The 12,601-nt window shown below is 38.8% G+C and overlaps 1 protein-coding gene across 2 annotated transcripts in view; it reads right to left on the reverse strand.

Moving 5' to 3' along the window:
- Positions 1-1,087: 1,087 nt before the first annotated feature.
- The window catches only part of LOC126177116 (solute carrier family 22 member 7-like), a 287,762-nt gene continuing 276,248 nt past the window's right edge, over positions 1,088-12,601 (reverse strand). Inside the window, exons 9-11 of one of the 2 annotated variants that reach the window (XM_049924385.1) lie at positions 9,850-10,064; positions 7,457-7,644; positions 1,088-1,279 (exon numbers count right to left, since the gene is read on the reverse strand). In XM_049924385.1, coding sequence (XP_049780342.1) covers positions 1,091-1,279; positions 7,457-7,644; positions 9,850-10,064 — 592 coding nt within the window. In that variant the 3' untranslated portion in view covers positions 1,088-1,090. The remainder of the gene's footprint in view (positions 1,280-7,456; positions 7,645-9,849; positions 10,065-12,601) is intronic. The other variant, XM_049924383.1, reaches the window with a different exon arrangement.

A 12,601-nucleotide genomic window follows, 5' to 3' on the forward strand; every position in this document is an offset into this window, starting at 1 on the left:
GTGCGTCTTTTTAAAATTATTAAAACAAGCTATTTTACATTTCAAATCGTAAATAAAATATTGTTTTTTCTTAATTTCAAAAAAATGTTTTAAATGGAAGACTTCATTTCACTACAGGTACAGAAACAGTAGGTGAGGGGAAGACTGTTTCGGAAACATTGTGGGAGTGAAGACATGGGGAAGAGGAGCCAGAAAAGTGGCGAGGAGCTACGAACTGTAGCGTTGACATCGAGAGCAAGAAGAGGATTCTGTGTGGCCGAGCGGTTCTAGACGCTACAGTCTGGAAGCGCGCGACCGCTACGGTCGCAGGTTCGAATCCTGCCTCGGGCTTGGATGTGTCTGATGTCCTTGGGTTAGTTAGGTTTAAGTAGTTCTAAGTTCTAGGGGACTGATGACCTCAGAAGTTAAGTCCCATAGTGCTCAGAGCCATTTGAACCCTTTGAAGAGGATTTTGTTAAAGCTGGAAGGGTGGGTAGATCTCTGGGCGAGATTTCCTGGGCACATTGTGGGAGGTGATTAAGTTTTGTTGGAATAGGATGTGGAGAGCATGTTGGTGTAACAGGTGGGGAGGGGGGGGGCGGCAGTGGTGTAGTGGGAGGGTACAGAGGGCGAGGCGGGTTCCATAGCATTAGAGTATTTTTGGAGTTAGTGTTAAAATTAAAAGTGCAAGGCGAAGCTGGTATGAAGGCAAACGACGTTAGCGTAAGAGGATTAGTCGTGAGATTAAGGCTTTGTTAGATGAACATCAACAAAATCAAAACGAGGATAATGGAATGTAGTCGAATTAAGTCGAGTCATACTAAGGGAATTAGATTAGGGGGGGGGGGGTAACTCAGTAGGTGCGGTTTCCATGTCAGTTTATTTTGGCGTGTAGCATTTACTGGATAGAACGGCCATCAATTATAATCTAATCCAGGTCAGGATTAATTTTCGTGAAACTGTTTTCAGATTAGAAATAGAGCTCGAAGTGCACTGTTATTCGTTCATAGCAGACCGAGTAAGTCAGGCGCGACGTCAGTAAACAGAACTCGAAGGTTGCCAGCATCGCTTTAACATTCCTTCTAAACTAAAAGGGACTTCTGTAGCTGTTTTATCCCATGGCGTACTCTGGTGTCGGTTTGGGTTTCCAGCTCCAGTAGGGCTGTCCTTTGCCAAAGACGGCACCGTCCCTTAACGTCTCCGGCAATCGCTGAAGCGCCGATTCCGGCAGGAACGACACCGAAAACGCTGCCACCAAGCTGAGAGCTGCGAGGATGGCGAAGGGAAGTCGCTTGTCGTCCTGTGAAAGGAAAAGATATTTGTAAGTAGTGAGAAGGAAACACAACAATCACAGATATTACAGTGGAACATGAGCAAAATAAAAATATCAACTTTCTGGACCTAAATATTACAAGACACAACAACACATGCTCATTCAAAATTTATGGAAAAAACACAATGACTGACACCACAATCCCTGCAACCTCATGTCACCCAAATATTCATAAACAGGCAGCTTACAGGTCAATGCTGCATAGGGCAACAAAAATACCATTGAACCAAGAAAATATGCAACAAGAAATAAACACAGTGAAGAAGATTGCAGTTGCCAATGGTTACAATGCTTCCATGGTTGACTCAATCTTAGACAAAGTGAAGAGAAACCTAGGTACAAACTGCACCACAGAAGAAAAAGAGAAAAACAAATATATATCTAGCATTCCATACATAAACAATGTATCATAGAAGATTGCAAATATTTTTAAAAATCACAGAGTAAAAATTGGGTTTTCTACATCCAATAAACTACACCAAAAACGAATACATAATATAAAGTGTAATCATGATCCATATTCAGACTCTGGAATATACAAGGTAACATGACAGGAATGCTCCAAATTCTACATAGGACAAACAGGCCGAAATATCAACACCAGGTACACAGAGCACATTAGAGCATACACACACAACAAACACACTACATCAGCAATAGCAACACACATACATAATACAGGACACCCATTTGGAAAAATAGAGCAAAATGTCAAAGTACTCCACCGACTAAAGAAAGGACATAAAATGGATTTGCTTGAAGAACTGGAGATATATTCACATTACAGAAAATATGAAGATAAAATATTAAATGAAAAACTTGAAAGTGAATCAGTGAATTTCTTCAGATGTTTCGATAATATACTTAAATAAAAATAGTAAAACATAGAAATAAGCACAATTGTAAAATCAGTATAAGTAATTCATGAGCCAAATTGTACAGATAAATTAACCTCTGTACAAAAACATATCATAATCTGTGGAAGACCTATAATGTTATCTCTGTGAACTACCTATAAGAAGATCTTTGTAACTGTTTTGTTTATATAAGATATTTTCGATGTGTAAAATGTACAAGTTGTGTGTGATGTTAAGTGTGTGTGACTCTCTACACAAATGGACCATTAGAAAACTGTAAGTACAAATTGTTCTCAAACTTTAGCCACTAACCTCACAGAAAGAACTGATACCCAACTAAAAATCGCGTTTCTTATGTATTACAGTAAAAGTCAACAAAGTGAAGCAGACTCACACACACTGACACCATCAAAAGAAATGGCTTAACACACATCAAAAAAACGCACTTGAAAATGGGAATTATTTCTCGAAACGCGTCATGCGAATAGTAAAATAAAGAAAATCGTGACTGGTAGCAGAAGATTTATTTATTTATAAACAAACCTATTGTATCTACAGTCGCAGGCTTTCAAAAACCATTTATAATGGATCAAATCAGATAACTTATATGACATTTCAGAGGTAATGTAACTAAAAAAACCAAGTGTATTTCCATGGAGGTTTAGTATATTTCATGTTATTTGACTACATAATAACTTTAATTTCATTCCATTGTACATCAACAGTTTCCAGCACCTATATTTGCGAAAATGTCGCGTTACACATAGTTTACATCCAAACATCTCAAGAAAGAGAAATGTTTCAAAATGTCAACGAGGTATGCTTTTCCTTAGAAACTCTAAACATTCCCTGTAAATGCTGGAAAACTGAATTCATTCGAAGTAGTAGATACCATTTCAATTTGTTTTCCACGTCTGTATGACAAACACCATCCTGCAACATGTGATCTCGAGAGCACATCCGGCGAGTAACTGTGCATCACTCTTGTATTCTGACTCATTGTGATTTACTATATTAGTCACTGTGAATAACATCGTTCGCATAATTATTTATCGAGTTTTGCCTAGGCTTTCCAAGCCCGTACCACGTCGTTGAAAATTTAATTAATAATAGTAAATAGTCAAATAACATATGAAATTCACAACAACTTCACGAAAATGCACGTGGGATTATTTTTTTCATTACATTAGCTCTCAAATGTCATATAAACTAAATAATTTCATGGGTGACGGGAAAGACATAGATTAAGAACTAGCAGTCACTGTAGCTGGATTCGAACCGTCGCCCCACACACGTCTTTCTTCCTAAGCGCGAGATATAACTATTTTTTTTGTAGCTCATTTTGTTCGTTGCAATAGTTCGAGGCGGGCGTCCCGTGATACTCGCTCAAGTTCTTCGTTGGTCCATTCACTCTGTTTTTTTTTTTTCTTTTTTATTGCAGAGGGCAGCTAACCCTCTGTCCAAACACGCTGGGCTACAACTCCGGCTGTACCATGTGCCCACGATTAGTTCTTTCCGCCAGCATTTTCGCACAGGCACATAGAGGCGTAAAACTTCTCTTGCGAATTTCTCGGAATTGCCAGGATAGTGCACCTTACTCCTTGTACATTATGTTTTTTTTAATGGCCTACCGAAGTTGTACAAAGTTTGAAGTAAATACGTGATCCCAACGTCACGGGCTCTCCTTGTGAAACCATTCCCAGACATGATAAGAAAACTCTAGACAGGGTCGAATTCACGGTAGTGAGACGAGTTCACTACAATTATTACCACATCCATAAAATTATTATTAACATTTACACTATAAATTGCAATAAATAACAAATGACAAACATATGTAATATATGCGTGTTACACATACTTACGTACATGTTGATGTCAACTAGAGAATGACCTATTTCCATTAATATCCAACAAATGCACAGTTATAAATTATTTATTGACCGTTCCATATAAGGGTGCTAAAACAAGTACCCGGTGGGTAAATTGGGTGCTAAAACAAGTACCCGGTGGGTATAATTATAGTGATGGTGTTCCAAGAGCTGCAGTGCAGGTTGTAAACGTTGCTGGACGCTGAAACATCGTAGGTACGTCCATTAATCGTTGAGCTTGCAAAGCATTCAGAAAAAAAATATACCTGTAGTTCTACTTTCTGCCACCAGTCGAAAATATGGCACTGTAAGCAGTCAGAATGTGAACTGTCTGTTGTTTCGACGTCAATATGCTGTACGTCGCTAGGCGATGCGTGTTGATTTCTTTTATGAAGTGGTAATTGGTGTGAAGGGTGTATGAAACGCAGTGGCCGTTAAGAAAAAGACGTACACTGCTGGTAAAGTTGTTTTATCACAATGACAGAAACAACATCGCTGCAGGGTGAGTATATCACCGATATGAACAGCTGTGAAGAGGCCCCATGATAGTAAATGGGCTAAGGAATACGATCAATTAACCTGAAGAAACAGGTGAACAATGGTGGTGCAGATGGGAAAGGGAAGCAGCCCATTCCCATGGCAGTTGTTGATGAAATGCAGCACTCGCTTTATTAGCATCCACCGCTCAAGTTATCACAGAAATTCTCTCTTCCCTGGCCAATTGTTCTAAAGATTTTGCAGCGCATTTTACAATGGTATCCCTACGAGATTCAGAATGTGCAAAAAATGAAGCTCCAAGATAGGCTACAACGTCATGACTTCGCCCTTCGTTTTGTGGCATGCACAGAACTGGATGACATGTAGTCCAGTAGAATTTCTACAAAAGGTTTTATTGTTTTAATGGCTTCGTTTGTACACCAGTATGACTATCCTAGGTTTTCCCCCTCGGCGGAGTTGTGGAAAAGTGGCGGGGGGCAAAAATGTACCCGAAAAAGGGGTATTTTTTCGGTTTTGTGATTATATCTCGTAAATAACTGACAATATCGAAACCGTAGTGGAATTAAAAATTGTAGGACATGAAATTCTGCATTGAATGAGACCATCCGCATATTTTTTGTATCGCCCATTTCCACAATAGTGCTCTTCAAAATTGGACCAATTTTACACGTTCATGAATGTGGCTGGGAAATATTCTTTCCCTGCACCTACATCACATTCTGGCTGCTTATAGCTCCATATTTTCACCTGGTGGCGGAAAATGGAACTATTATTTCTTTAGCACACTCCGCGAGCGCACTGGCTGATGGATACACCTACAATGTTTCAACGTCCTGTGATATACGAGTATATAGCCAGCCAGCACTGCAGCGCTAGGAACACTGTCAGTTTAGTTATGACCACCCAGTATTTCTCCAAATGTACAGAATTCCAGTACAGATGAGCTATCAGGCGTTGTACAAACAACTCGCTGAACTTCAGGAAAATAGAACACTCCGAGGATTGTAAATCTTCTTTTTCCATCCCATCCAGGGCAATAGGACAGGTTTAAATTCTACATCGCTAGACAAACTTGATGGCAATGAAGATGTGATCCTTATTTTTTACGCTGGTTTATGAAAAGTATCAACGAGAGAGAAATACATCTAACAGAAAGGTATCGTTATTTTTTGGAATTTATCCGTCGCATTGGACCGATCATCTAAACTTTTACAGTTTTTGTCTCAAATTCGTTATTATACTGGTTGAAAATTTACAACAAAGTGATCACACTTGCTTTGGATTTTCTGAGACATATTTGATCTGTCGTTTTGATTTCGTCACATTTGGTATCAGATTCATCGTCAATGGAGACCATTGTTTACCTCATGTTAAGGGAATGTAAGCGACAATAATTGCATCAATCTGCTATATCTATATTTATATGAACATCCCAAAATGATATTGTGGTGCCACTCTCTCCTGCTACAGTTCAGAATGGCGCTCCGGCAGAATTACCGCCGAAATATCTCGGAATGGACTCGAATACAGTATCTCTGATTTTAACGCAATGTTTTTTTCACGAGATTTACACTGTCTTATCAAAAGTATTCCGACACCTATAAGTGGAAGTTAATAATGGATGTGTCCTCCCTTTGCCCTTATCAACAGCATGATTTCTAATGAGGACACTTTCAATGAGTAGTTTGAACGTCTGTGGAGGAATGGCACTCCATCCTTGCACAATAGCCGAAACCAGAGAAGATCTGGAGCGAAGTCCAAATACTGTCTCATCCCAAAAGTGTTGTGTTGGGATCAGGTCTGGACTATGGGCAAGCCAGTCCATTTCAGGAATGATTCTGTCTACAAACCATTGCTTCACAGACATTGATGGATGACAAGGTGAATTGTCATGCTCATCCAGTCATCGTTTCTGAACTGTTGCGCTACTGTACACCGTATATTTTAGTGTAAAATCTGTTCATATCCGTTTGCGTTCACCATTTCCTTAGACGCAGTAAGGGGATCACACTGGAACCACGGAAAACGACCCCCCCCCCCATGTGGTAGCACCACCTCCTCCATATTCTCTGTTGGCATTAGACACTGATGGCAGACAATGTTCTCGAGGCATTCTCCAAACCTGAACCCTCCCATCAGATAGTCACAGGGTATAGCGTGATCCATCACTCCAAATTACTCGTCTCCAGTCATCCAGTGTCCAGTGGCGTCATTCTTTACACCACGTCAAGTGTCGCTTAGAACTTATAACATAAATGGATGGATTATGAACACCTGGTCGACATCTCCATACGTACCGTCAATGTGCTAGCTGAATTGCTGAAATCACTTTGGAACTCCCAAGTCAGAACGTCCACCGATTTCTTTCGACCACCCTCCATAATGCTCCATGGTCCCTGTCCATCAGTATATGATGTCTGATCTGTCTGATTTTGGTTTAACTGTGATCGTTCCTTCGCGTTTCCACTTCACAATCACATCACCAACAGTCAACATAGGCAGCTTTAGAAGAGTTGAAATGTCCCTGGTGATGTGCTGTTCAGGTAATAGCCAATGACAAAACGATCGAAGAACTGAGCTATTCTGAAAGTCAAATTCAGCTGTTACTGTTTTTCTACTGACAACACAATACTCCTCGCCTCGTTTCATATTGGCGCATCTGCCTCTCGTGGCATCTAGTGGTCAATTTCGCATTACAGAGGGGTGTCCCGATAGTTCAAATAGTGTGCGTCGGAGGAACTAATGTTGTACTTGATGCTTCTCCGATCATGTGCTCTCAGAATTTTAACATACCTCTGTAAGGTCCAAAACATCTCTCCTGAAGCGTCTGCGACGGAATTTGGATGAACAACCTTGTAATCGAGCAATAATGCTTATTTTTCCACCTACTGGTGTGCAACGCTTTACATTTCACGTACCATCAAAGCCAGGTAGGGCAGGGAAGACATGGCAATCCCGGCAACTGCCCACTCGACACTCGTTGCGATCTGGCGGAGACACGTGGGGTGCAACTCGATGCTCTGCAGGTTCACCATGCTCATACCGGCGACGGTGCTGAACTGCATCAGCATGGTCGACATCACGATGCCTGCACCCGCAATGTGCGCTGCACAAAATGAGAATTTTTGTATGTTCAGTTCTGAGAAAGAGAGATACATTTACATGCCAGCAATAGACTGAGCTATCGTATTAACGTTTTGATCTTTCCCTGGAACAGCGATTAAACAGGAACACCACAACATTACTCTAACAGTGTGGATGATACGTTATGTGCACCATCTGTCTGTGAATTTTGCAAACTTTGTTGGTGCAGTTTCGGTTTTAGCTTTTTGTATTACTGTACTTCTGAGGTAGACATGTAAATCCAGCCTGACATGCACATACACAGGTGTGAAAGAACAGCTGAAAAATGCACCCAACATGTAATTCATGATGTATGCAACTCCTTTTGACCCTTTACTTCATTTTTCTACAATTTTCAGATGTATGTTCATAATTTAATGCTAACAATTGAAATTTGATCAGTACATTTTTGTTAATCAAATTTAAAATCCCAATTTTTCTTAAATGGTTGGATTCCTTTGTTGATATAATACAGTTTGTTCGAAATTGCTGAATATTTTTGTTTACATTTACATTATATTCTGTCTGTGTTATTGACAGCATGATATTATATTTTTGTGTGGATAGTTTACACTAAAACCTAAAATTAAAGCTGGTGCACTATTTTACTTCCTCTCCTTTTTTACTTCAACCATTTGCGCTTTTGATAAGTGAAACTACAGTTACTTCATGTTTTTAAAAGCTCCAAACGATGAGTTACAAGGACGTAAAGGTACCATAACTACCTTAAAATAAATAGTGTGTTCACTGGACTAGGCAATTAATTGATAAGTATGCAATCCATAAATTTATTATACGTGTATCGCAACACATTATGCAATTTAACAATAATGAGTGGAAGATACTATCTTTAAATGCATTTCTGACAAGAGTTGGGTACATTGCAAATAAATAAACCTATGATCGAATAATGAATGAATAATATAAATTCTGCAGATATTCTAAAGCATTTTCAATATTAAAAAAGATACAAAGGCATCAATAGTAACATTTATTCCTCGTAATCTTTTTGTGTGGTTCTATAATACGTGATTCCAATTTTTCCTTTTCAGCACACATAGTAACAATGTGTGTCTATAAATCTAATTACTTACTGTGATATAACATGTAATGTATATTTTGCATCTTTTGACAGTAAATGGTCTTTGCATTTGTTAATTAAAGTCAACCCTAAAGTTCCAGTTTTGAGATGTTATCTAATAAATTTGATTGATTTTGAGTATGCATCTCAGATGACTGTCATAGCATATTGTGTGGGGTGGTCCTTATTTTCAAAGAGGTGCATATTACAAGAAAACTTCATTTTATTATGTGTGATCATTTACTCTTGGTTACTAACAAAATAGTACTTAACTTGTAAAGTAGGATAACTATTGTTCATCTCTTGTAACTGAATTTCTTACTTTTTCTTAAGCAACCACTTTATGTGTTATCATAGTAAGCATCATCAACTGCTTACAACAGAAATAATTTATTATTATTTGTTTTTGTACATTTTCTCAGCAAGAAATTTTGGGTTGAACCCATGTTTCTGGCCTTGTATTTAATTATGAACTGACGATGGTCTCCACTTTCCAAACAGGTTAAATCATGTTGTTTTATATTGTGCTGACATCAACAGTTACTTTCAGAAATTCTGTGATCCCCTGATACTGGACCAGGAAATTATAGGGTAGATTATGGTAAATGAGGCTGTTAATTCGTCTCTATCAGGTCACATAGATCTCGTTCCATGTACTAAAATACCTGTTGCGCAACAAAAGGCAACAAGCAGACATTGTAAACCACTAAAACTACCGTCTAACATCACCAAACAGTTTTTTTCCTATAACTGGTTATGTTTTTACTTTTATTTTTTCCTTATTTTTGTTCTCCCCCATCGATGAAGCAGCTGAATATTCACATAGCGATTACTTGCTTCATGATTTAGATTAAATTTCAGTAGACTTGTGTTTATGTAACCATGAATCATATCATTGGCATTTTGCCATTCTCATGCTGATTAAATTTATGGATTAGCTATATAGTTAATAGCTGTACAGTGTATAAATCAGTATACTTGAGTATTTATTCAGTCAAGTTATGGTAGTATATTGTTTTCTTGTTTGTTGTATTGTATCCCCCCATAAGATCTTCTGTCCCATTCGTGATCAGGCTAAATCAGCAGAGAGGCATAGTCGCAGCTCACCAGTCAGCAGGTAGAAGATGAAGACACAGGCCAGTGCAGCCAAGAGTGCACTGGCCACGCCAGGCCAACGGCGACCGAACCTCGCCCCAAAGTAGTTCACCAGGTAGTAGGCAGTGAACTTGGCCGCCCCCTGCGCCACTATCCCCAGGAAAGGGTTTGCACTCAGTCGGCTCACCGCTATTACCGGTGAGTACATTGTTAGCAGGTGTACCGACCTAGTAACAACCAGAAATGCGCACATTATTCTGTATCCACTAACAAATTTCAACATGCACAGACTCCTTTAAATGGGCTTATGACACAGTCTTTAATGTAAAGTATGATTAAAAATTCTTGTCAAGCTATATCTGTACCAAAAGTGAACTTAAAAATACGATTTTACCATCATCATACATAAAGACTTAAAATACTTGTACATTGGTTTTAGGAACCATTGATATCAGATCCATGTAAAGTGTTTGCAGAGATGAAGGCGAGAAGTAGTTGTGAAGCATCTGTCGTGAGGAAGGGACGTATGTGTTGAAGTGCTATTGCCACAGTATTTTGCATCGAAAATGTTGTGATACGTGGCCAGGCAAATTATAAGTGGTTGAGCAAGTATGTGGGCACAGTACATGGTCACAAGAAGATTTTGGTAGTAATGAAAAACATTGTGTGGGCCAAATTTATTCAAGCTGCATACTAATCAAGAAGAGCCTATTGTCGATAATGGAACTCATAATATGCGCTATTTTGCACCACAGGCAATGCATAAAGAAGTGAGATCCTGCAGTGTTTCGTAGCTGTGTTATTGGCATGCTGGCATCTTAGTAACTTTTTGGAACATTATACCTTGTTTATTCAAAGAATGATCTTGTCGAGAGAAACTCCATTGGTACTAGTCATTAATCATTAACAGGATGTTTTCTATCACTTAACCATGATTCCAAGAAAGTTATGAGTGAAAAAAATAGTCAACATAAGCCAAATGTAATTAAATTTACAGTTTATTTTCGACCGAATGATTATTGCAACAAAATATAGTAGTACCGACAATTGCTAATTAGTATTTCACTACTAATGCAGACAATCAGTTGAAGTTAAAAGTGATTTTAATTGAAGTACAGTTTCTGTGAAAATAATATGATGGCTTTCATGTAGTGAAAGTAGTTTCAGAATTTTATGTTGCATATTGTAAGTGATATTTTATGCACATGTCAAAATAACTCTTGTCAGTGAAAAACAGGTGTTGTGATGAAGGAGTGTTTTTATTGCTTGTATTTGAAAAGCAGCGAGTTGTAGAGTAAAAAGTAAAGAATAATAAACAGTTTTTAACAGGAAGTATATTTTCAGGCAGACAGCATTCTCGTGAATTTGCGCAACATTTAAGGAGTCAACCGCACCTTACGTATGGAGAACAATACATCTTTGCCTCACACAGCTCGCAGTAGGTACTATCGATAGTCGAGAGCCGAGTGCGTTAGAAAGTAGTCAATGTTGAGACTCTGGAAACGTAAGTTGTTGACTACTAAACGAGCAGGGTGGATTTCGGCAGGACGGCCGACCGCATTTACTATTGTTTAACAGCTGTTATGTGTCATCCAGTGCTGTGGGTAGTGACCTCCAGCAAATACAGAAATGGCATTAACTGAGTGACGTGTTGGTATGTTTAAGTGTTCATTTGCATACCGTTACTACACGATTACCGCACCGGGCACCAACGATTTGGATTGCAGTGAGGATTGCGCAGTCAGTGCTACATGAAGGATATTGGCGTGTGACGATATTAATAGGTGGCCTGTGATGGGTTAACTATTATTATTTTGTCAGATGAAGGGAGTAACTGTCTCATTCGTGCTGTTTAGACAATATATATAGAACCCTAACAACAAAGTATGTACCGATTATTGCTACCTGACATCCAAATTAACTTTGTTGGATTTGATACGAAACAAGTCCCGTTCAAATATTAACGGATCAGCCTTTATCAGTTGCGCACGGTCAAACTATTCTAAACTGTTAGGCTAATACCCACAAGTCAATAACAGTGAGTTCAAAAAGGGAGTGTTTCATTGTGGCGTTCTATGAAAGGACAGTGTGCACTTTTCGGACAAATGATTAGAGGAGGAGAATAACAGTAAATGGTTTAAGTCTGCTTATCGCGAAAGAACATTGGCAGTATTAAGAAAATAAGCAAAAGTTTAAATGGTAGCGAAAACTTCACATTAGTTTACATATGTACGAACAATTGAGAAATTTCGTGAAAAACCATCTTCGATAAAAGGTACTTTGTAATGGTTTTCATTGTGGAAATCTCCATAAGAAACTTCAGACAATGTATTACGACGTAATTGCAAGATAATACAGCGTTCTAACACTTAATAATTAAAAGCAATTGGCAATATCGGACGACAGGGGCAGTGTTAATGTACTCTATTGTGTAATACAAGCAGTGAAATTCGTGTGTAAAATAGTGCAACGTTAATATTAACGAGAGACACGGGTAGAAATTATCGCGACGTAACTGATAGCGTATTCATTATAAGGGTGTCAAAGAAGTATTGTGCTGAGACTTTACGCATGAAACCGGCTGTAAACAGTTTTAAAATCGCGAAAATTGATGTGGACCCATAATCTTATACGTAGGCAATAATGCGAGTGGCTAATGTTATTGTATATTGACGGCACGGAGTGCAGCAGCCGTGTCAAAGAACGTCAGTCAGGAAGTAATTCGACACAGCACAAGTTCCAGCCGCGTAAGAGTTTCGACGCC

The sequence above is a fragment of the Schistocerca cancellata genome, chromosome 3 (genome assembly GCF_023864275.1).
Source record: "Schistocerca cancellata isolate TAMUIC-IGC-003103 chromosome 3, iqSchCanc2.1, whole genome shotgun sequence".
In the NCBI taxonomy this organism is placed as follows: Eukaryota; Metazoa; Arthropoda; class Insecta; order Orthoptera; family Acrididae; genus Schistocerca; species Schistocerca cancellata.